Source organism: Aulonocara sp. 'chitande type north' Nkhata Bay, linkage group LG22, assembly GCF_057382095.1.
Source record: "Aulonocara sp. 'chitande type north' Nkhata Bay isolate Kocher_YH1m ecotype deep benthic linkage group LG22, A_spYH_male_GT1.1, whole genome shotgun sequence".
Taxonomy (NCBI): Eukaryota; Metazoa; Chordata; class Actinopteri; order Cichliformes; family Cichlidae; genus Aulonocara; species Aulonocara sp. 'chitande type north' Nkhata Bay.
This window is the reverse complement of record NC_141364.1, coordinates 25274871-25298198: the sequence shown is the minus strand read 5'-3', so window position 1 is coordinate 25298198 and position 23328 is coordinate 25274871. Positions and strand designations below refer to the sequence as shown.

Here is a 23328-nt window from a genome sequence, read left to right as displayed (position 1 = left end):
CACACACAATGCAAAGGGCTATGTAAGTTGAGATGGTCTGTCAAGAGTGGAAATGGGAGTGGAAATGGGAGTGGATGTAATTTGTCCTGATGTTTGAGAGAGAGACAGTTGTAGGATCAAATGCTACATCAGTGTTTCACTGAGGCTCATCTTCGCAAACCCGGCTCATCCTGAGCGCTTCCATGACAGCGGGCCATGCAAAATGAATAGCGCGTAAATGTTTGTTGCTCTTTAATTTTTATGTAACATCAATAAAATATCACAAACCGCTTCATTTAGATGACACGGTTCTGAAACTAAGCAATTTATTCACGCTTTGAAGATGAAGTGGCTCAGGCAACAAAGACAGAAACACACATACATGCTATTGAAATACTGTATACGCCCACCAAAGCCAAATGTCTCAGGATTCTCCAAAAGCAGCATCACTCGCTTTTGTACAGTTACCACTGTTATTACACTGACTGGCTAAATGTCAAAAATACATTTTTAGATGGGATTCTCTACATTGCCTGTTTTTGGTTAAGACCATATTGATTCATTTACTTTACAAATTGTTCATTTCATCAAGTTTTATCCAGCTAGTCAAGCACAGATTAAAACATGAAGTGAAAATGAGCTCTTTGTCCACTCTTGATCTCTTTTCCCTGATAATTTAGCAGAAGGCAAATATATTTATGGAATATGAGAAACCTTATTTTTGATACAATCTACTAATGCAGATCTTACCTTTAAACTCCCGTCTGTTCGTTTGATATTCTGCTTTCGTGCTGCTTAATTTCAAATAAATGCACAGAAGTCCCAGTGGATATGTCACTGTTGTGTGATGGTGTGGAGCTCCAGGGCAGGCTCCACTTTGTCTGATTTGTAACCGAGCTTTGCATTTATTGTAGATCTGACTTAATAATGAAGACGATGAGGTTTGAATTGAGATGCTCATGTAAGACAGACTAGTTCACATATACATTTTTAGCATGATTATGATTGTTTAGTTCTTTATTTTCCCATTTCATTAATTTCAACAATCATTTACTAAAGGCATACATTATTGTCTCGGATCTTGTGAGGTGCAGTCAAAAAAAGCTTTGCTTTGTGTTTTCAGGTTTCGCACCGAGGTTAACTATGATGTCCTCGAGGTGCGAGATGGACGTTTTCCCTCTTCACCACTAATTGGCAGTTACCAGGGCACACAAGTTCCCCAGTTCCTGATCAGCACCTCCAACTTCCTGTATCTCCTATTCACCACTGACAAGAGCCACTCTGACATTGGCTTCCGTATACGTTATGAAAGTAAGGGCCTACCACGTTTGAACACAGTGACACAGGAAGCAGTTTGTTCACTTATGCACCACAGACGCTAAAAGAAATACATCTGTTGCATATACAGTGGGGGAATAATTATTTGTTTGCTCACTTATTAATAAATGAGCAATCTCTAATTTACTGAAGAGAGACAGAATATCAAACAAAATCCAGGAAAACACATAAATACATACATAAACATTATAAATTGATTTGTATGTCATTGAGCGAAATATGAATTTGATCCCCTACAACCAAGACCAAGGAGCTGTCAAAGGACATCAGGGACGAAACTGTTGTCCTGCCAAAGGCCATTAGCAAGAAGCTTGGTGAGAAAGTGACTGCTGGTGCTGTACTTTCCTCATGGGGTGTGGATGATCATGAGAAAGGTGGTGGATCAGAATAAAACTACACAGGAGGAGCTTGCTAATGATTTGATTACACCTGGGACCAGAATCACCAAGAACACCATTGATCTCACGCTACACTGTGATGGACTAAAGTCTTGCAGCACTACCAAGGTCCCCCTGTTCAAGAAGCCTCATGCACATGCGCAACCTAAGTTTGCCCATGAACAATGATTCAGAAAAGGCTAGGGAGAAAGTGCCAAAACTGAGCTCCAATCACCTGCTGTGATTTGAAAGTTGAGTTGAAACTATGAGTTGAAACTATGAGTTTCTAAGCAGCAGCCACGAAACCTAAAAGATTTAGTTTCTGTAAACAGGAGTGGACCAAAATCCACCTGTTGACCAACTACAGGAACTACAGTCTTACTGACTGTTCGCCAACAAGGGTTTCTTCGCCAAGTATTAAGTCATGTTTTTTGATCGAATACGTATTTCACTCAATGACATGCAAATTGATTTAAATAACCTTTATGCAGTGTTGATATTCTGTCTCTCTCCATTAAAATGAAACTATCATAAGAATTAGAGACAGTTTGTTTCTTTGGAAGTAGGGAAACTTTCAGATTCACCATGGGATCAAATAATTGTTTCCCCGACTGTAGATTGTGTAACCTATTTTCTGTACTGCACATGTGAAAGCTATTCAGTTTTGGCTGTAGATGTAAATGTAAATTCACCACGATGCCACTGTTATTAGAATACGCATAATCAGAAAGAAAATGGGTTTTTCTTTCATGTATTTCTGCCCTGACATATTGCCAAGCTCGAGACTGTATTTACCCTCCCATGGTTTCACACTTACACATTTCTACCTAGCCTCGTTCCCACCTTTGCAGCATATACTGGCAACCTTTTCCACTTTCTCTGTGGCTAAATCTTTGCAAAGCTTCAATAATTCACTATAAGCACAACTTCACCACGCGAGGTGGAGCGGAAAAGTACTTTGAAAACTTCTTATTGGTTCATTTCTGTGGAAAAATGATATTCGTTTGAATTATTTATAAGAATCGTTTGATAAAAGTAAACTGCCCTTCAACATTTGTTGACCTCCTCGTAACCCGTTATGATAATTACACTTGCAGGTGAATTCGGAGCCTTTTGTGTCTGCCTCTGATCAAATGTCATTTATCCTTTATTTTCTCTTCACTCTGCAGCCCTGCAGCTACAATCAGATCACTGTGTGGATCCTGGCATCCCCGTCAACGGGCAGCGACACGGGAACGACTTCTACGTCGGAGCTTTGGTGACATTTAGTTGCGACGCAGGGTACACGCTTAGTGACTCTGAGCCATTAGAATGTGAACCCAATTTTCAGTGGAGTCGCCCCCTGCCTAGCTGTGATGGTACGTTCCATAATATTGACCTAGAAATGAATGGTCCCCCTGCCAGATTTCTCCCCACTCATAAATGGGATTAAAGCTAAAGTCATTGTTGTGTGTTGTTAGAGATGAAACATGAGAAATCATTTTAAGCACTTTGCTTCATATTGCATCACATTTAAATAGCTATATATTCCTGAGTTATTATAAAATCCATATGAGATGATAACATTTCTTTCAAGGACTCTTGTTTTAGACTTTAAAAGTTTCTGCTTCATTTCATCAGAAATGTTTTATATGTGCGGCAGTGAACATACCCTTTGATGTTTCCCTTTTTCCTCGTCTGTAAATGCTTTTATATTTAAGGACAGTATTGATTCTCCCGTCCTGTCTGTAATGATATTGTTAACATCCACTCGGTCTTTTTGTGTGCCATCTTGAAGGGCACATCTTGGAAAATGCATTCATCCACATTGGAATTGCACAGACGGTTTTAGCATTTATTTATTTATTTTTGGGGAACGTTATTTCTGTCTTCGTGTCCTCTCTGATTTTGCTTCTGCGCTCATCTCTCTCCTTCATCCATCTTCCACTGTTTCCATTCGTCCCGCGTCACCAGCATTGTGTGGAGGTTACATCCAGGGCAACGCCGGCACCATCTTGTCTCCCGGCTTCCCAGACTTTTACCCGCATAACCTGAACTGCACGTGGATGATCGAGACCTCCCACGGCAAAGGTTAGCAGAGAAATTCTGTGTCGACACATGCGGCAGTCAAATTCAATTTCTGTTACAATGTCATTTCCCTCTACTGAGTGGCCTTTTTATTTTGCCGAACAAGCTGTCTTTGTAAGGCCGGGCTGCTGAGAGGCTGGCCTAAGGCTACGGCGCCATGGGATGATTCTCCAGCCTTTGGTCGAGCACTCATATCAAACTGACTGAGCCTTATTTGCAGATGCTTTATCTGCACAGGTGCAGCTGTGTTTGGAAAAGGATAGGGAATTTGTACTGAATGTGTTATGATATAGAAAATATTGTGTTTTCAATGTTTTTTTTCCACCTTCATGATTATTATGTATGTGATGTTTATTATTATGCATATATAAGTTATGTAAAGATTTAAAAAACCCAAACATTTCAACAATGGCTCTTTCATCTCCTCGTATTCAGGTGTCCAGTTCACCTTCCACACCTTCCACCTTGAGAGCCCTCACGATCATTTATTGGTGACAGAGAACAGCAGCTTCTCTCAGCCACTTTGGAGGCTGACGGGCTCCACCTTGCCTCCGCCTCTCAGCGCAGGGCTGTTTGGAAACTACACAGCACAGATCCGCTTCCTGTCTGACTTTTCCGTTTCGTATGAGGGATTCAACATCACCTTCTCTGGTGAGAATAAATTTAGTTTTACGGATTTAAAGCCTTCTGAACTGTTTTTTGTCTTTTTTTGTTTGACTTCACAATTTTAAAAAGTACATTTTCTGCAAATGAATGAAAACATATGCCATATCAGATAAATATAGGACAGTCTGCTATGAATTATCATCACTTTTTCTGTAATCCTACTCATTTATCGTGTACTTTCACTGGTCTGGTTCGGCCTTGTTAAGATCAAAGTGGGCTGCATGTGCCCCAGAACGTAAAATCTCTGCTTTAGAACATTAATCATGCATTTCTTCATGTATTTTTAATAATTATGGTTTCTGAAAAAGTTATTGATACAAACAGTCCTCTGGAAATCTGTGATTACATGTACTCAAGAATGAATAGTAAAATAGGTTAACACCAAGAAAACGGACTCATTTTAAATGAATAAAGTAGAAACGAGCACTAATGACCCTTTACCTACTGAAAGCATAATTTACCTCCTTTGTTCTCACAGCATTTCTAGATTTGAACATTAGGACGCCGAAGAAAGAGATTCTTATAAAATCTAATGAGATGTTATTGATGGCTTAAAATAGCAAGTGTGAATTCTTATCAGTGGCTGAATGGACGAAAGATTTAATGTTTGGAATGGTTTCATTACTTGCAAAGTCCCTTTGAAGGCTCTGCTTGAATAATCTTAATAAATGACATATGGGCTTCTGATCCTTAGACGTGAACTTGGGTTTAGAAGAAAAGTGTCATATTTCAGAAGGTTTAGCCCTCTTTTACTTTTTGAAATATTTTCTTAACTTTCCTAGCATGACAGAAGTCTTAATTAGCCCGTTTCACACATTTACACATCGCAGATAAAAAGCCCCACACAGACAAAACTGTTATTACACTTTCTTTACTTGCCAGTGCTGAAGATTCATACTTTTTTCTCTCTATTTTCCAGATTATGATTTGGAGCCGTGCGAAGATCCTGGAATTCCACCTTACAGCACCAGAAAGGGATTGCAGTACGGAGTGGGCGATGCCCTCATTTTCTCTTGTTTCCCAGGTTACCGACTGGAGGGTCCAGCGAGGGTGGTCTGCTTAGGGGGCAGGAGGCGGGTGTGGAGCTCCCCTCTGCCAAGGTGTGTTGGTAGGTGGTCACATGCTTTATTTTGGCTTTTGTCACTTCCCCGCCTCCCCACCTCTCTAATCTCCCAATGCCATGCCAGCACATTAGCCTTCCACACACCCCCACAATTAAGAAATGTACAGAAGTGTCAGTCACGTTAGACAGCGAGGCATTCCCCTTTCAAATCTCCTCATTATCATCCCTCCATACACACAAGTTTTGTCTCTTCGTTGGATAGCTTCCCAGAAACTGAGCTTTTTTTTTTACTTTGTCCAAATTACATAGTGCCACCGTTCTAATGAGGACAGCATTAAACAGCTTAAATATGTTAATTATTGATCGTGCTTGTTGCTAATGCATGTGAAACATGTTGGGTCAGACTGCGAAGATGTAGGTCAGTGTGTTGATTCTGTGATGCAGCAAACCTTAATGGGCATTTAGGCTCTGATATGAAAATGAATTCATCTTAATGCTCGTAACGATAATGATAGGTGCATCAGTGACCATGGCAATCGTTGACCTACTTGTGTTTGTCCTCAGCGTGGCAGCTTTTAATAAACTAAAAGCACCATTAAAATGGAACTTAATGTGGAAACACTGGAAACTGCACGAATTACTTTATTTGCACATTCAATTTATTTTTTGTGTCTAAACTCGGAACGTAATTGGAACCGCAGATAATTTAACACGCTGCTGAAAACGAGCAATTAGACTCGAGTGAATAGCGTGATGGTGACGTCACAGTGCATTTCGGTTAATACATGATTTGTTTCTAAATGTTTGCTCGCAGAGTTTAGGCGTGTGTAAAGTAGGTCAGTCAATTTCCTGACAAAAACCTGCTCGCTCTGCTTTCTGTTTAGTTGTCTGAAGCTTTGGCTGCTGGTTTTCGGTTTGCCCTCCAGATGAATTCAGGTCTTTGAAGGATGGCACCAGAGACACATTTTGATATTTTCATACTGCTATCACTCTCAACCTCATTTTAGAAACTTGATTCTTCTCCACATGCCTCCAAGACAGCCCCATCACCTTACCTCATCTTACTTGGGTGCATTCTCAAAGTTAAAAAAGGAGGGTGCCTTTGTGGCCATTTAAATTCTGGCTGCCATTTTTTTAAGAGAAAACTTTGTCTTCCCCCAAGTTTCCCCCCCTGATGTGATTCAGAAAAAGTAATTTTCAGATAGAGCTGAAATTGGTGTTAATCATATTCAGATTGCAGTGTGATTATGATGATGTGCCACTCAACATTCAGGTTTAGTCAGTGACCATATTCCTCTCCCCATCACCTCTCCCATCTCCCCGCGCATGACAGCATGAATAAATACACTCGGAGTTTCAAGCATATAGCGATTGACATGTCCTCTGCTCTCTCCAACACCACCACTACCACCACCTCTTTCTCTCTCTCTCTGTCTGTCTCTGCTCTCTTACTTTTTCTCTAGCTGAATGTGGTTCATCCGTGACTGGTATGCAAGGGGTGCTGCTCTCACCCAACTACCCCGGTTACTACGGCAACAACCACGAGTGCATCTACTCCATCCAGACGCAGCCTGGCAAAGGCATTCAGCTACGGGCACGGGATTTCAGACTGGAGGAGGATGACATACTCAAAGTGAGAGGGTGGTGGGAGTTGTATCCTCCCCGTGTCTGTATGACGCCTTGTTAGCATATCTGCGTGCGCGCACCTGCTTCTCCTAATTCCAATACTTCCTCCCACTCTCTCTCTCTCTCTCTCTTTTCCGTCCAGGTCTTTGATGGAAGCAGTAATAAGGCTCGCCTGCTGGGGGTGTTTACAGGCAACGAGCTGCTAGACACAACCCTGAACTCCACCTCCAGCTCTATGTGGCTCGAGTTCATCAGCAATGCGGATAACACCAGTAAAGGCTTTGAACTACACTTCACCAGTAAGTAACTCACTCTGTTGTGCACACAAATACAATGTACTTTTTTTAAAAATTCAGAGTCTTTTGAGTGTAGTTTGTGCTTGCTTTGTCCAATTTTTTCTTTGTTGCCTTTGGCGCATTAAAAGCACAACAATTCTTTCTTTCTTCTCCGTCCGAATTTGCCTCTTTTTTACCTCTCGCTCTCTGCTAAAGGTTTCGAGCTCGTGAAATGCGAGGATCCAGGTGTTCCCCAGTTTGGCTACAAGCGGGAGGACAAGGGTCATTTTGCAGGGAGCATCGTGTCTTACAGCTGTGACCCGGGCTACACCCTGAAAGGTCCCGAGGTGCTCACCTGCCTGAGGGGCGAAAGGAGGGCTTGGGACAGCCCCCTTCCACTCTGTGTTGGTGAGTATGATCGTTTTGAATTTGGCTGGAGATTTTTGAAGTTTGAAGTTTTGAGACAGCAAAGACTTTAGCCAACTGGGTGCTCTGTTTAGATTTGCACTGCATTTTTATAAGTTTGTTTTGTTTTGTTTTATTTAACCCAGGTTTTTGACATCTTAACATGCTAAATTCAACTGTTGCATACATGAATAATTACGTACTTCAATGCAAAAATAAAATAACTAAGGCTGAAAAAACTGCTTTCTGTCAGACACTGTTGATGCACACAAGGTGTCCTTTGGTGCCGGTGCCATTATGTACCAGACATAGCAATGATGGACATAGAGAGATAAGTTAAAGCGGTACCAGTCACTTGTTTACCCTCTGGAAGACTTTCATTTGTAGGTAAAGTTTTTGAGGGGGGGTTGTTATTTTGAGTAGGGAGGTTTGCCCGTCCTTTTTATTTTCACTTTCACTTGCTGGTTAAATGGTAAATGGACTGTTTCTTAAATAGCACTTTCTTACTCGAGCACTCAAAGTGCTTTATACAACATGCCTCATTCACACTTGCATTCATACAAGCACATTTTTTCTACCTCTGAGTTCTTTCTATCTAGCATATACACTCCAATCAACACAGTAAAAGTGACTTCAAGTTTAATATTTTGGAAAAGGATACTTTGACATGCAGACTGGAGCAACCGGGGGTCAAATCAACAACCTTTCGATCAGCGGGTGACCTACTGTACCTCGTGAGCCAAAGCCACCCCTGAAGCTACGTTAGTTTAGCAACCAAGATTACTTGGTAAACTTTAGGAAAATATTGTGATTTCTATTAAAATACTTCCAACTCAGTCCTAATGTTGTTAGGGGCCATCATAGCTGTATCTCAGCATCAGTGGTCTGTGAGAATTTGGGGGAATTTCAGGGACATAAAAAAGTTATTTGAGCAATAAGGAGTAAAAAGAAAAAAAAAAAAGCTATTTAAACAATGATAGACATGATTGAGTGATCTGGAGTGAAAAAACTAAAACTGTCTCAGAAATGTGGTGAAGTGGACCTATAAAATATAATATAAATAGATATGTTTCCATATTCAAGTGCAGTGTGTAAGAGCATGACATGTTGTGTAGTATCACATACTTTTGCATCAGTCTATGATATCATGTCTTTGTGTAATTCCCTTTTCTTCCATTGCTATTTGTTACAATATATTGTATTAAAATCAGGCAAAGATTTCCAGTTAAAGTAGCATTATGTGTTGCATCCTCATATATTACAGCATTTATCTGTGTTTTCTTTATAGTTTGCACGGCTAATCCAAGCCGGCTTCAGTTTTTTTAGCTGATGTATGACCTAGTTCCTCTTCCTAATAACAATGTGAATATACCAGTTTGGAAAAAAAGCTCTGTGGTTTGTTTTAGCGCTGCTATTCTGGAGCATCCATTTGGTTGCTTTCCCAGCAATTCAGTGCATTATCTCATCCAAAATGACTGTGCTCTATTTTTTCTTTTTATATTCCTATTGCATCATGATTGCAAATTCCCCCTTTCACTCTGTTTTTTTTTTTTTTTTTCTAAAAAAAGACACTATATCAGCAGCAACCCTGAGCCCAGGAAGCAAGGTTTTAACCCCCCTGTCTGTACTCTGAAGACTTTCAAAAATGTGTTTGATGGAGATAATTTCATGAAAGTTTAGCGGAAGATCCCTCTATTTTATTTTCAGAGTTCATCTACAAGTCACCTGTCACTTATTGCCAGCCACCGCAGACACTGTATGCATATATTCTGGCACACAGACATATAGATATATATATAGTATCATGCTAACCCACCCAGAGCCATTTTTTGGACATTGTCAGGAAGAAAACCAGGGAGACAGGCGTTCTTTGACATCAGCCAAGGTGATTAGAATAGTGTTGCTCTGCTCCCTTTCCGAACCAAACTGACAGGTAATTTCATGTCTGGATATAAACAACATTCGCCAAACTGTATTTCCCCGAACACGTTTGTCCTCCCGATGCTCCTTTCACTGCAGATGATAGCTTAACATCCGGAGTGAATTTAGGAGCAGATGTGGGACTGTTTCTGCTTGTAATGGTGGGATTATTAGATGGGGAGGGTATAGCGGGAAGGGCCAGGAAGGAGAATGGAGTTTAAAAAAAGGGGGTGGGGGGGGGGGAGTCTGGTGTATACTGAAAGTCACAGAAGAAGAAATTTGCAAGGTTGAATCTCACACAGAAGCTCCGATGTGGACACCAGGATGTTATTATTGTTATGTTTGGGTATGTGTGCACATCTAATGTCATTCAAAAATGATAGCCCACTACACAGAAAACGAGAGAGAGAGAGAAATTCCATATTTGCAAAGCAGCAACATGACTTCATGGGTTTCATTTGTGATCATACTGAAAAAGCATTCTGGGAAAAAAATGAAAAAAATAAAACCACTAAGACTGAGACTGAGACAAAGGGAAGAGACGCTGAGCTGAACTTTGATGAATGTGGGGGCAGATTGAAGGGGTAGAGTGGTTCGGGGAGTTATACTGCTATGGCAGCATTGAGCGGTAGTTTCTTAGGTCATAAGGCAAGAAGAAAGCGATGGCTTTGTCTTACTGTGATAGATCACTGCCTTTTCAATCCACGAAACAGCAAGTTTTCTTCAGCACAAAAAAAGGATAAGGGGTAGGAAAAGCTTGAAAATAGACTGAAAGCCTCAGCAGGAGCGTGAAGAATGATATGTTCATATTTTTATTTTTTGGGTAAATGGCCTGTATTTGTATAGCGCTTTACTTAGTCCCTATGGACCCCAAAGCGCTTTACACTACATTCAGTCACACACACATTCACACACTGGTGATGGCAAGCTACATTGTAGCCACAGCTGCCTTGGGGCACACTGACAGAGGCGAGGCTGCCGGACACTGGCACCACCAGGCCATCTGACTACCACCAGTAGGCAATGGGTGAAGTGTCTTGCCCAAGGACACAACGACCGAGACTGTCGGAGCCGGGGCTCGAACCGGCAACCTTCCGATTACAAGACGAACTGCCAACTCTTGAGCCACAATTGCACCACATCTTAATGTTTTTAAGAAACGTTTAACTATGGTGATCGTTGTTACTTAAATGTACACCAGTCAGGGATAACATTATGACCACCTGCCTAATATTATGTTGGTCCCGGTTTTGCTGCTATAACAGCCATCACATGTTGAGACATGGACTCCACTAGACCCGTGAAGGTGTGCTGTGGTATCTGGCACCTAGATGGTATTGACAGAACCTTTAAGTCCTGTAAGTTGTGAGATGTTGCCTCCATGGATGTTTGTCAAAGAAACATCCACATTGATGGCTCGACCCAAGGTTTCCCAGCAGAACATTGCCCAAAGCATCACACTGCCTCCGCCAGCTAGTACACCCTGGTGTTTTCCAGGTAAACAACGCACATGCACCCAGTTAGCCACATGATGCAAAAGAAAACAGAATTTATCAGACTAGGCCAAGTTTTTCTATTACTCCGTGGTCCAATTCTGATGCTCACATACTCATTGTTGGGGCTTTTTCAGTGCACAGAGGTCAGCATGAGCACCCAGATTGGTCTGCAGCTATGCAGCCCCAAACAAACTGCGATGCTCTGTGTCTATTTTGGCACCTTTCTATCAGAACCAGCATGAACTTTTTCAGTAGTTCGAGCTACAGTAGCTCATTCGTTGAATCGGACCACGCAGGCCATCACTCAGCATTAGTTTACCACTGTTACTTTTGATAGATACTGCACCGCAAACCAGAAACACCTCAGAACAGCTGCAGTGTTGGAGATGCTCTGACCCAGTCATCCGGCTATCACAATTTGGTCAAACTCGCTCAAATTGTTGTGCCTGCCCATTTTCCTCGTTTCTAATACATCAACTTTCTGGAAAAACTTTTCATTTGCTCCCTGATATATTCCATGATAAATGGGATATTTGGAGATAAAGTATCTGAATTTCAGCAGCAGGACCACACCTCCAAGCACACTCTCTCCGGTTCTTATCTATGTATGATCCCCCAGTTTTACCCCACTCTCTCTCCCGTTTTCAATTCTTTCACTTCTATTTAGTACATGGGGATCTGCCAGGCTCGGCTCACTTCACCTTTATCTACTAAAATGCTGTCAAAGCTAAAGTGAGGACGTGGGCCATTATGTTATGCCTGTTTGGTGTATAATGTACTGTATAAGGAGGTTTGAAAGACAGAAATATATTTGTTTGCATTTAGAAGAAATGACATATTTGCAGCATAAAAGGTAACAAAGTATTTTTGTCTGTTTGTGGAGAAATCGCAGCTTCTCCCTCTCTGATGGTCAGTTTGTAAAGTACTACAATCTTATGTTAATTTAAGTGCTCCTGCAGTCAGTCCCCCTTTTCCCCCCCCCTTCCTATTCTCTGTTTTTCTCCCTGCGTGTCTGTGTTTAGTTGCTGTATTGAAGTACAAGGCTTACTTGTCACTGATGGATTTCACAGACCATCATCACCATCATCATCAGTATGATTTCCAGACCTCAATTTTCCTTCTGTTTGAAGGATCCATTTTTCTCTCAGGGGAAGGAAAAGAAACACGAGCCACTTTTAACATCTTCTTGTCAGTTACAGTGGCCTCACAAAACGGGAACAAAAAAACCACTTAAAATCTGATGTTAAACATTTTTTCTCTTCTTTTTTTTCATTCAGAGTAATTTGTGGTAATTGAAGGAAGGGCTGAAAATTGCTTTTCAGTCATAGTATTTCTGAAAGCACTTTATTACTTAAGTTACTGGAAAAGAACCCGATTTTGTTCCCCTTTTTCTTGACAGATTGTTTTGGCGCTCCGATTTTTGCTTTGCTGTTTCCCAGAATGTGTTTTTGTGTTGACAAATTTCTAGAGACTGAGTTTATGTTGGTTATGTTTTGTGAACTGTGATATGATACTAGAGAGATCCTACTGACTGCAGCCACTAGTACTAAACACACACTCATAACAATGGCACTCATCTGATGAGCAAGTCATTCACAGCCTATCGTGTTGCGCACCTATACTTTTGTTTGACACTCTTCACACTTCCTTAAAAGTGGCAGTGAACTGGAGTATGATGAATTGAATATTGTGTTGTTCAGTCAATAATTCCATCAGCTTTCAAAGATGAGATCACGGTTAAGATGGTGAATTGCCTTTGCTGAGCCAAAGAGACACAGAGTGTATTGAGTTGGCCGCTCTCCCTCCTATCATTCAAATTTCTAACTACATGATGGAGTCTGTCACATTGGAGGATTTGACTGCTATGTCAATAATTAATAATGATGAGAGGGAAGCGATGAGCTGTACTTTACTGGAAGTGCAGTAATGCAACTTTTGGTCTGTTAAGTATGCTAACCTTTGTTGTAGCAATCATTATTAACTTCTTTTATTCCCCCTCGCTGCTTTCACTCTACTTTTCAGCCGAGTGTGGGGGGACCATCAAAGACGAGCCTTCCGGTCGTATCCTCTCTCCGGGCTACCCGGCACCATACGAGCACAACCTGCACTGCATGTGGACCATCGAGGCGGCCCCAGGAAGCACTATAAGGTCTGAACAACAGTCCTTGGTTTCTTTTTTTTTTTTTTTTTTTTTTTGCTCTCAGTCTAGTTTTCTGATTACATTGTTTTTTACAGGCTTTCGTTCAATCCACCACCTTTCAATATACTTCCAATTTAGCCCAGCCCCCTTTTGCAGTGGTATTCATCACTTTCACAGGCTGCTGTGTAATCAATCTTCAGTGAGCTACTGTTGGCCAACAGCTGAGTTACAACTGGTTGAAAGGAAATGCGTCCTCTGAGTCTAAAGATGTCAGACTACAAAAAAAAAGCAAGTCAAGCGCTCTGAGTTTTTGAGAGATCTTGCAGGTTGTATTGGTTTTGATACATTCCTTGTTTGACACTTTTGCACTTTTGATCAATAGAAACTTAAGTTTATATTCAGTATTTTCATCGTTTCACCCCCTGGTGTTGTCAGTCTGTTAATGAAACTATTTGCTCTTCTTTACCTCGCCTCACCTCGTCTTACCTCCATAATTCAATACGTAGCCATTACTCTTGCCCTTGGAGGAAGGAAAAACACCTTCAGGCTTCTGTGTGTTTGTTTAATCACTCAATTTGTGTTCTTATAAATGTAAGATTGCGCAAGAGTTTACTGAGTTCTTTTGAGCCTGCAGTGTCACAACAAAACATTTTACACATGATGAGGTCATTAGGATGTTAAAGTCATGGTCATGGTAAAAAGAAAGTGCATTTTCTATAAATTCTAAGGTTTTATATCTCAGGGTAAAAAAATAATCTGGTCCTTGCCAAGTCTTAAAATTGTATATACACACGTATATGTGTGTGTGTGTGTGTGTGTGTGTGTGTGTGTGTGTGTGTGTGTGTGTGTATTATATACATACATACAATGGTATAGATATATTGAATGGTATAGAAATTTATCATTTATTCAGAATAGCACTGGATAACTGGATCAGTGTGCTGTGATGGAGCATCAATTAAATCTGATAAAATAATCGTGTAAGCCTCATGGCACAGTGTACTTCAGCCTCTGGGAGAATCCCCTAAATCCATAGGTACACAATAAAAAGGTTCAAGTGGGAGATCTATGATCTCTTATCACTAATTGGATAAACTTCCACTACAAGATCTCATACTAATCCTAATAATGTATATCATGCCTAATGCATCTTTATATATGCACTACACTGTTATTTGATGTGTGCCTCTGTATTCCAGTATACTTGAACTGACATAAATCATAACTGATGAGGAGTAATATCTAGTCACAAATATAGACAACAACACTCACCCAAACACAACAGCAGAGGTTTTGCCGTAGTGTTTAAAATGGTTTAAAATGGAGCACTGTAACAAAAAATAATTTCCCCCAGGGATCAATAAAGTATTCTGATTCTGATTTAATGCGTCACTTTTAATCGTGCCACTCTTCCTTGTTTCAGGACTTCTGTGTTTTTGTTTGGTTAGTGTCTGATTCATATCTATTTTCCATCCCAAACAATGCAAACATGTCTTTAAAAAGACATGTTCGGCATGTCGTCATCGTAGATTTGTGTATGCGTGAATGCCGCTGCATATCTTGAACATCTGACATTCCCAGGTCCCTCATGATTGCTAGTTTAGGTTCATTAGTGTCGTCCCTTCCTCTGGCTCCCTGGCATTCCTCTAGAAGGTATGCTCTGGCTCATGTCTTTGATCCTACGCATGAAATTCATTATTGAGAGGAATTTGCAATGCATTAGCCCAGGGATTCCTTGTGTATCATGTGGTGTAGCTGAAGGTAGCACACTAATCAAACTGTACTGAGTATGTGTGAGAGACCAGAAGTTGTGCTGAGTGACCGCTTACATATATACAGCCTAGAGACAAGGTTACCTGGGGACATTGATGGAATTAAAATATAGGTAGGAAGCAAAGAGTGGATTATAGGCATGAAGAGATAATAACAAGATCAAATGAACTGCGATGATAAGGGAGGCAATGAGCCATTTTACTGAGGTAACATTCAGTGGTTACTGCTGCAGACCACATAGTAAACTTAACAACGAAGCTGTAAATGTTCATCTTAAACACAGTGTTCAGTAAGAAAACATATACTCTAATTTGTATTTATGATATTGAACTTGGTTTTAACTGTTCGCAAGGCATCAGTGCTATAATTGGAATAAAGGATAAATCTGAGAAGAAAATAAATGTGGTCAGCCTCATCCCCCTGCATCAAATATTGCAGTTCTGTCAATTCAATTCAATTCAGTTGAATTCAGTCTTATTTACAGCATCACATCACAACAACGGTCACCTCTAGGCACTTTGTATTATAAGGTAAAGACCCTACAATAATACAGAAAAAAAAACAATCAGGCAAGCTGCTATGAGCAAGCATTTGGTGACAGTGGGGAGGAAAAACTCCCTTTTAACGGGGAGAATCTTCCGACATACTCAGACTCGGAGAAGGGCAGCCATCTGTCGATTCCAGTTGGGGTTGATGGGAGGAAGACAGGACAAAAGATATGTTGTGGAGATTAGTAATAACTCATGATTAAATGCAGAGTGGTGTATACACACAAAGAGTGAAAAGTGGTGAAAAAAGAAGAAACAGTAAATCATGGCAAACCCCCAGCAGTCGATGCCTATTGCAACATAACTAAGGGAAGGTTCAGTCTCACCTGATCCAGCCCTAACTATAAGCTTTATCAAAAAGGAACGTTTGAAGCCTAATCTTAAAAGTAGGGGTGTCCTAACCTTTACACAGAAGAGGGTCTGAAAGGTCTGTCTCCTACTTTTAAATACCCGAGGAACCACAAGCAAGCCTGCAGTCTGAGAGCAAAGTGCTCTGTTGGGGTGACATGGTACTGATTTCACAACATGTATGTGAGCAGAAGGATTTGGCGTCAGTGATAACAGAAGCTATTATTTGGTGTTGGTGCACCAACCTCTGCACTGCTGGAGACAAAAAGATAAGTCTTCTTAGTCAATAATGCTCTTTCACGGTGTAACCATGACACTTACCCACTTTACAAGCATCCATATGTGAGTTTAGAGTGACAAACCTGTCACCTCACCATTACCATAAACTCACCACATCAAGGCATCAATACCAAAGGACACTTTGCGCTTGTCTATAAGATGCCAGAATGATGACGAAATGGGAATGATAACAGGCTGGGTACCATGAGGTGGGTTTTTTTTTTTTTTTTGGGGGGGGGTCTTCAGCCTCTGCTTTTATCTCACTGATTCATTTTCCAATGTCTTTCATACCTTTTCCTGCCTAAGAATAATTGCAACCTTACTTTCTTCTGCATGATAACACTGCTTACATGCTATTACATCATGTGCCTCACAGTAAATGAACTGGACAAAGATCGCCGTGACCGCAGAGTTTTTCAGGTGTCCAGCCGGCGAAGAGATGCCGACCGCACTGTCTCGTTTGTTCCGTCTTTTTTAAAGCCTGCTGTATAAATGCGTCTCCATCCTGATGAATGATCCCACAGGGACAGTCCCACAGAGGCCACATTTACACTTATTGATGAGGTTAGCTTTCACTGTGACATTTGCTTTATACACACGCTCTCAATTAGTTTTAAAAAAAGAGTTGCAGGAGTGTGTTTGCTCTACATCTCTTTTCTTTGTCATTCCCTTCACACCACACATATCCATACACATCCGCACATACTTACTTATTTATCATCTTCATGCACGCATGCACCTACTCTGAAGACTCCCCACAGGACTTTTGATTGCAGCTAGACTGTTTTGTATTCATATGAGAGATTCTCGACACTCTCTATTTCTATCATATGAATACAAAATAGTTAAGGAAGAATCAAAAGAGACCTAAGAAATCTCTTCCATCCTTCTCTTCTCCATCTCGTCTCCTCGCGGCGATTCCTCTGACACTTGATTGAACCATTTTATCTTGCTAAGAGGGGACTGAGTGTAAAAGGAGACCCCTCACCGTAAACTTCAAAACATGGTTCTCTGTGATTCCACAAAACGTTAACTGCACGCAGAGATCCAAATTTCCTTTTCCTTAGCGAGATAAACTGTAATACCCACTTTTCTCAATATGTTGCTTCATTCATCTTTCTTGTACCTCACTCCCGCCCCAACCCCCGCAAAGTACTTGAGTTAAGTGGGGAGGCTTGCTTCCTAGTTGGAAAGTAACATTTGTCTTCCTGGTCCTGGTCCCTCTGAAAAAAAAAAAATCAGGGAATAGTCAAAGAAAAATGCCTGCCAGGAGGATTGGTTCTTTAAAAGACGAGTACATTCTCAATGGTCTTGCACGTGTTCTTCTGAGAGCTCTAATGTCAGCATGTGTTCTTACAATCGTCCTGCAGGACTCTTACTCTCTTTCTGTATTCTAGATGTCACTCTCTTCGCATCCCTCACATGTGAGTGTTCATTCCCGACTCAGAAAAAAAGATGCGGTATTCAGATGCTCTATAAAAGAAACCAGTTATCCCGACATGCACCCCAACGTCCATCCTATCAATTCAACTGCTCATCCTTATATCCAGAGCTTCCTTTGCTTGCCATCAACTTCTTATTCTCCTGCTAGTATTCTCTTCTTCCAGCAACCCAGCAATGATTAACATTGATCGTGTGTTTGCTCCTTGTTTCATTACACCTCTGTCTTTCCACACACCATTCCTTCTTTTATTTAACACACACATCTGGAAATCGAGAACAATGCTATTAAACAGCTTGGTTGACTTAAGGCATGAGATTCTTCTACACGTGAGTTGGTCCAACACGTGACTTGTGCTTGATTCTGACATTCTGGATTAGGCAAATCCCCCACTCCCAAAAAAACCATTATGCTCAAGCACAAAATCAATATTGTCTCAGTACACACACACAAGAACAAGAAGGCAGATGCCCATACATATATTTGAAGAAAAAATATTTTTTTGGTTTTATTCATTTATTCAATCTGGCAAATTCAGTGAAACATTTCAGCATCTCCTGTCTAAAGTATGGGGAGGTGGAGCGTAAGTGGATCATAGTACCTGAGGGTTTCATAACAGCATTTGCATAACAAGCATCTAACTGCCAGAGGCACGTACATGACCAGGATGGAGACCTTTTAACACAGTCTTTGTTTGCTTAAAGTGAAGGGAATAGTCAGCATGCGGAATATTAGCAGAGCAACACTCGAACTACTACAAATATAATGACGCTTAGGGTCATGTGAGAAATGCTTCAGTAGATCATCGCAATTGTGGCATGTGCAAAAGGTTTGCTTACTTACACCTGTGAGCTGTCAAGGAGAGTCGCTTTCTTGTGCTGCTGCACTTCAGAGTCAATTGTCCTGCTCAAGTGCTCTTCAGCAGGAGTTGATTTAAAAAAAAAGGTCACACTTACACCCACGTTTTGATTCAAACCACTGAAAGCTTGAGATCTGTTTCATCAGACTTTTGTTTGCAGTGGCAGCAGCCTAAAGAGGTCTTTTTTTTCTTCTTTCTTTTTTTGTTTAGCGTTAATAAAAATGTAAAGGTTTGACTCTAACAGAAACAGAAAGATTAGCAGGGAAATGAATACCATGAGAAGGAATGATATTTATTCCAGTTTCTTATCATAGGAAAGGTTGTGTTGTGAATGTGATGCCATACCAATATTTATTCATGTGTGGTGCTAAGCCCAAAAGTTCTGATGAAGGTCACAAACAAAAAGAAGCTCATAACTAGGATTTGCCAGTGAAAAATCCTTGTGCAACTTTACTTTTCACTATTCAGCATTGAGGCATATTATGATCCTTTAGCAGATTCTGAGAAAAATCTCAGAAATTCTATCGCTAAAGTTTATAACTTTAGTGATAGATTAGAGTGGTACATTTAGGAGAAGAAACTCACAATTTTCTAAGAGCCATGCCAACAATAAGTGTTTTTACCATTAGCAGACAGTGGTGTAAAAATAAGTGACATGTGCATCAGGATTTATAGCATTTTAATCCGAGAGTATTATATCACATTACTCACAAAGGCTCCAGTGCGCCTGATAAATGTAGCAGGTTTACGTCCGTGTGTTCGTATCTGTGTAAAAAGCATGAAAGCTTATGTAAGACTATGTAATGCTGCGTGTCCTTTAAAATAGCTATCGGTGTTCATTTATGTGAGTATTTACTGGTCCACCTGTCTGCACATGTTTGTTTTATGTGCACTTCTTTCACAAGCATTGCGACAGCACTTGTCAAGTAGGTTACGTACAGTATCCACACACACACACACAGACACACACGGCACATTGTGCGGGTAGCCTCTGGCTGCTGCTCACACATCAGACAGTATGGGAATCGGAGTCTGACACCAATTATGCAGAAACGGTGGGAACTTGTTGCTAAACCCGACATATCAGTGGGTTGCTGTTTCTCCTCTGCATCATCTATACCTCAAGGCTCTGTGTGGGTCTGTGTGTAAAGCCATGAGAATAGTAAAAGCACATGAAGTACCATGATCCCCAGCATTCACAGGATACTGGGAAACAGATTACCAATCAAGTCACAGATTTTTTTTTTCTTTAAAAAGTGAGCACTGGTAAAATTTATAGAAATTTAAAGCTCGCGTAAGATTCTTCACAAAACAGAAATATACACACCTCTACAAATTGTTTTCTTTAAAACAAATGAACTTAAGTGCAGCATAAGCATTATATTCCAATAACTTTAACTTCAGAATGCAGCTGTTTGCTTTGCATTAATGCTATAATTATTGAAACATGGGGGAAAGTGTCAGGAATTTGCCTCGGTCCAAAATGTTTGTTAGAGAATTAGCATAAAGTTGTTTTTTCTGGTGGATTTTCAAGTTAATTTCCCGCTAAAGTTTTGCACCACCATTTAGTATTTTCTGACATTTTTGCACCATAACTTATATCCACACACGAACAAACACAAACGGCACATGTGCGGGTAGCCTCTGGCCTGTGCACATCCGAGCTCTTATTGAAGGTGTATCGGTGAATTTGTATAAGTAGTGCGCTTGAAGCAACATTAGAGACTGTGTTTCTATTGCTGCAGCGCATTAGAAGACAAATAAACTGTGCGATAAATGCTTTTATTCTGTGTCAGCACAACAGTTTAGCACATCCTCATTACTTTATAGTCACCTATTTTGAAGGCTTGCCAGACAGCAGTGTGTTTCAGAGCGAGAGAAGAAAAAATCAAAGCAACAATTTAAATGATCATAAATACACGTTTGAGTCTCTCTTGCAGGGTAAAGCTGCAAAGTCAACAAATGCCATCTGATCTAGCTTGCACTACTTTGTGCCCTTTTACTCCTCCACAGATTGTCCAAAATCTAACGTACACGCAGTCACTGCAAACTATGCGTCATTATGAATCACGGCACAGTCGAGGCTACCGCACTTACAAACAGGCACAAACGTACCGCACGCTATAGTGCTTTTCACATCCATCGGACCACCAGCTGGCTGACAGCTGTCTAAGCCAAAGTGAAGGGTAGATATTTTGACAGCATCATCTTTCTGATGTCTAGACTGAAACTATTAAATGCTGTGGCAGATGTATCTGTTTGACTGACATTGTGGAACATCCCTTGAATGCTCTGGATCCGGCGTCAGTGATTCATTTTAAAAAGTTATTTGTTTCCCTCGTTTACACTTGACCTTAACTGTGTTTTTGTCTTTCCTCTATTGTCATTGCCTCCTTTAATCACATTAGCTGTTGTAATTTGATTCTTTAACATATACGGTTTGAGGTAATCCGTTTATTTCTCCTGGTCGTCTTCAGACGCATCATTGCATTTTAGAAAATGCGGACGTTATACCTGTTGCTTTATCATAGGGGTAATTTTTTCTTAATATGTATTGAAAAACAATTGCAGTCCTTTCTTGTCTTCCCTCCATCAGAAGGACATGTGGGTTGTAACATATAAGGGTTTTCTTCTTCTTTTTTTCAGAGGTGTTTTGTGTATTTTTTTTTGTCTGAGGTTGCTTTCCATTAATTTCATCACAAAGACTCATCCATCAACTGTCAGTGCCTCTGAAGTCTGTTTTTTTTTTGTTTGTTTGTTTTTTTGGGTTTTTGTTTTTCAGTCTTCATTTCCTGGTTTTCCACACGGAAGAGGTCCATGATGTGCTTCGGATCTGGGATGGGCCCCAGGATGGAGGTGTCCTGCTGAGGGAGCTAAGTGGCTCAGTGCTGCCCCAAGACGTCCACAGCACCTTTAACACTATCAACCTGCAGTTCACCACAGACTTCTTCACCAGCAAACAAGGCTTTGCTCTTCAGTTTTCTGGTGAGAGAGAGAGAGGGGGGGGGGGGAGGATGATAGGAAGTGATGGGAAAGTTAAATGAACATGACTGGGTGGGACCAGTTTCAGCTCTCACACATTTCACTGCAGGAGATGACAATAATACCCTCTTTTCATCTTCTAATCGTGCGCCATTAAATACTCTTTCACTCACTGAGCCTTTCTTTGATCCTTCAGTGTCTACTGCAACCTCCTGCAATGACCCAGGCATGCCTACTAATGGGACCCGCGGTGGCGACAGCAGGGAACCCGGAGACCATGTGGTGTTCCAGTGTGATCCGGGTTACATCCTGCAGGGGGCCAACAGGATCACCTGCACTGAAATCAATGGTCGCTTCTTCTGGCAGCCAGACCCTCCTACATGCACAGGTACTCTACAACATAACCCCATCCGTATTACGAAAGCCTGTATGGATGAGGATCACAGCTTTACTACTGCTGTGCAAGTGCTAAGACTGAGGCTCCTCGTATTTTATTATAGTCGTATTATTTCCTGCCGCCTGCCTAATACAGTCTACTGTATATCTCCTCTTACTGGCCTGACTTTTGTAGAACAGGTAGAGAATACAGATTCCTAACTCGATTACTTAACAGACTCCTTAAGTGAATCTTAAGTGGCAAACCTGATTGCCATGTTCCCTCGACATTTACTGAAGTCACTGCGGCAGACAGAGAGATCTGATTATCCTGTTCCTCAATAACAACACAGACCTCTCAGTCAGACCTACACTCTTTGTACAGTCTTTGTGTTAATATATTATCGCACGTGGTTCTCTGCTAAACAGTGTGAAGTCATTAACAATAGCAATTAAGAGCTTGTGATTAGCTGCCTTATTTAATTAGCACTTAGCTTAATTAGATCATTTTTGGCGAACAATCGGACACTTCTGACACAGGTGAGAATGAGGTAAGAGAACATCTGTGTGCATTAGCTAGGTTTCAGTTAGATCAATCAACTGCTGCTCCAACGTCCTGTGGGGAAGCTGCACAGCACATGGAGTACGAGCTGAGGTTCTTACAGCTATGTAGCTGTGTTGTTTTAGGGCAATTTTTGACCAGTAAGTTTTTCGTTTGTTTTTCAAATTGATTTTCATTATAAGTTGTCACTTTGCTTGTGCAAAACATTAGAAAAATAAAAATTTAAAGTTAGCAGTTTGTCAGATTCCAAAGCGTAGGGACACTTGGTGATCAGACACAATCCCAACACTCACTGATAAGTATTTAATTTGAGAACAACAAACTCTTTTTGGCTATAATCAGCCATCAGCACAATCGCAGGGAAAAAAACATTATATAGATCCAGGCTATCAAAGTCCAAAAGGCTTAAAGAAGATTTACTGTTGAGTTGTTTCCTGCAGGCTATTTTAACTACTTAATAGGACTTCTGATTCATCCTTCTTCCAGCTTAAACATTGCATATTTTCCTCACTTATATAAACTCTTTTTGTTTGGCAGCATCATGTAGTTGTAATCTATATATAGTTTATTTGAGGTTCACTTGCAGTATACACCATACAATTGTGTGTCCTCTGTTTTGATCATATTTGTTGTTTATTTGTTTTTAACTGGGATGATGGAGGCTCATACTAGAAATGTGTTGGTCTTACCCAACAATAAATGCTAAGAAGAACACTTATCAGTGAGTTCTCAAACAAAATGAAACACACATCTATGCAATGAAAAATAAAAGATTCCAGCATCTTAAGATAAACTGAGATCAGCTCTGT

General features: G+C 40.7%; 1 protein-coding gene across 1 annotated transcript in view; it reads left to right on the top strand.

Moving 5' to 3' along the window:
• The window catches only part of csmd2 (CUB and Sushi multiple domains 2), a 276414-nt gene that overhangs the window by 164282 nt on the left and 88804 nt on the right, over window positions 1–23328 (top strand). Inside the window, exons 18-28 of the mRNA XM_086281126.1 lie at window positions 1103–1290; window positions 2864–3052; window positions 3648–3764; window positions 4197–4412; window positions 5347–5535; window positions 6954–7123; window positions 7259–7415; window positions 7608–7799; window positions 13235–13361; window positions 21383–21585; window positions 21779–21970. Coding sequence (XP_086137252.1) covers window positions 1103–1290; window positions 2864–3052; window positions 3648–3764; window positions 4197–4412; window positions 5347–5535; window positions 6954–7123; window positions 7259–7415; window positions 7608–7799; window positions 13235–13361; window positions 21383–21585; window positions 21779–21970 — 1940 coding nt within the window. The remainder of the gene's footprint in view (window positions 1–1102; window positions 1291–2863; window positions 3053–3647; window positions 3765–4196; window positions 4413–5346; window positions 5536–6953; window positions 7124–7258; window positions 7416–7607; window positions 7800–13234; window positions 13362–21382; window positions 21586–21778; window positions 21971–23328) is intronic.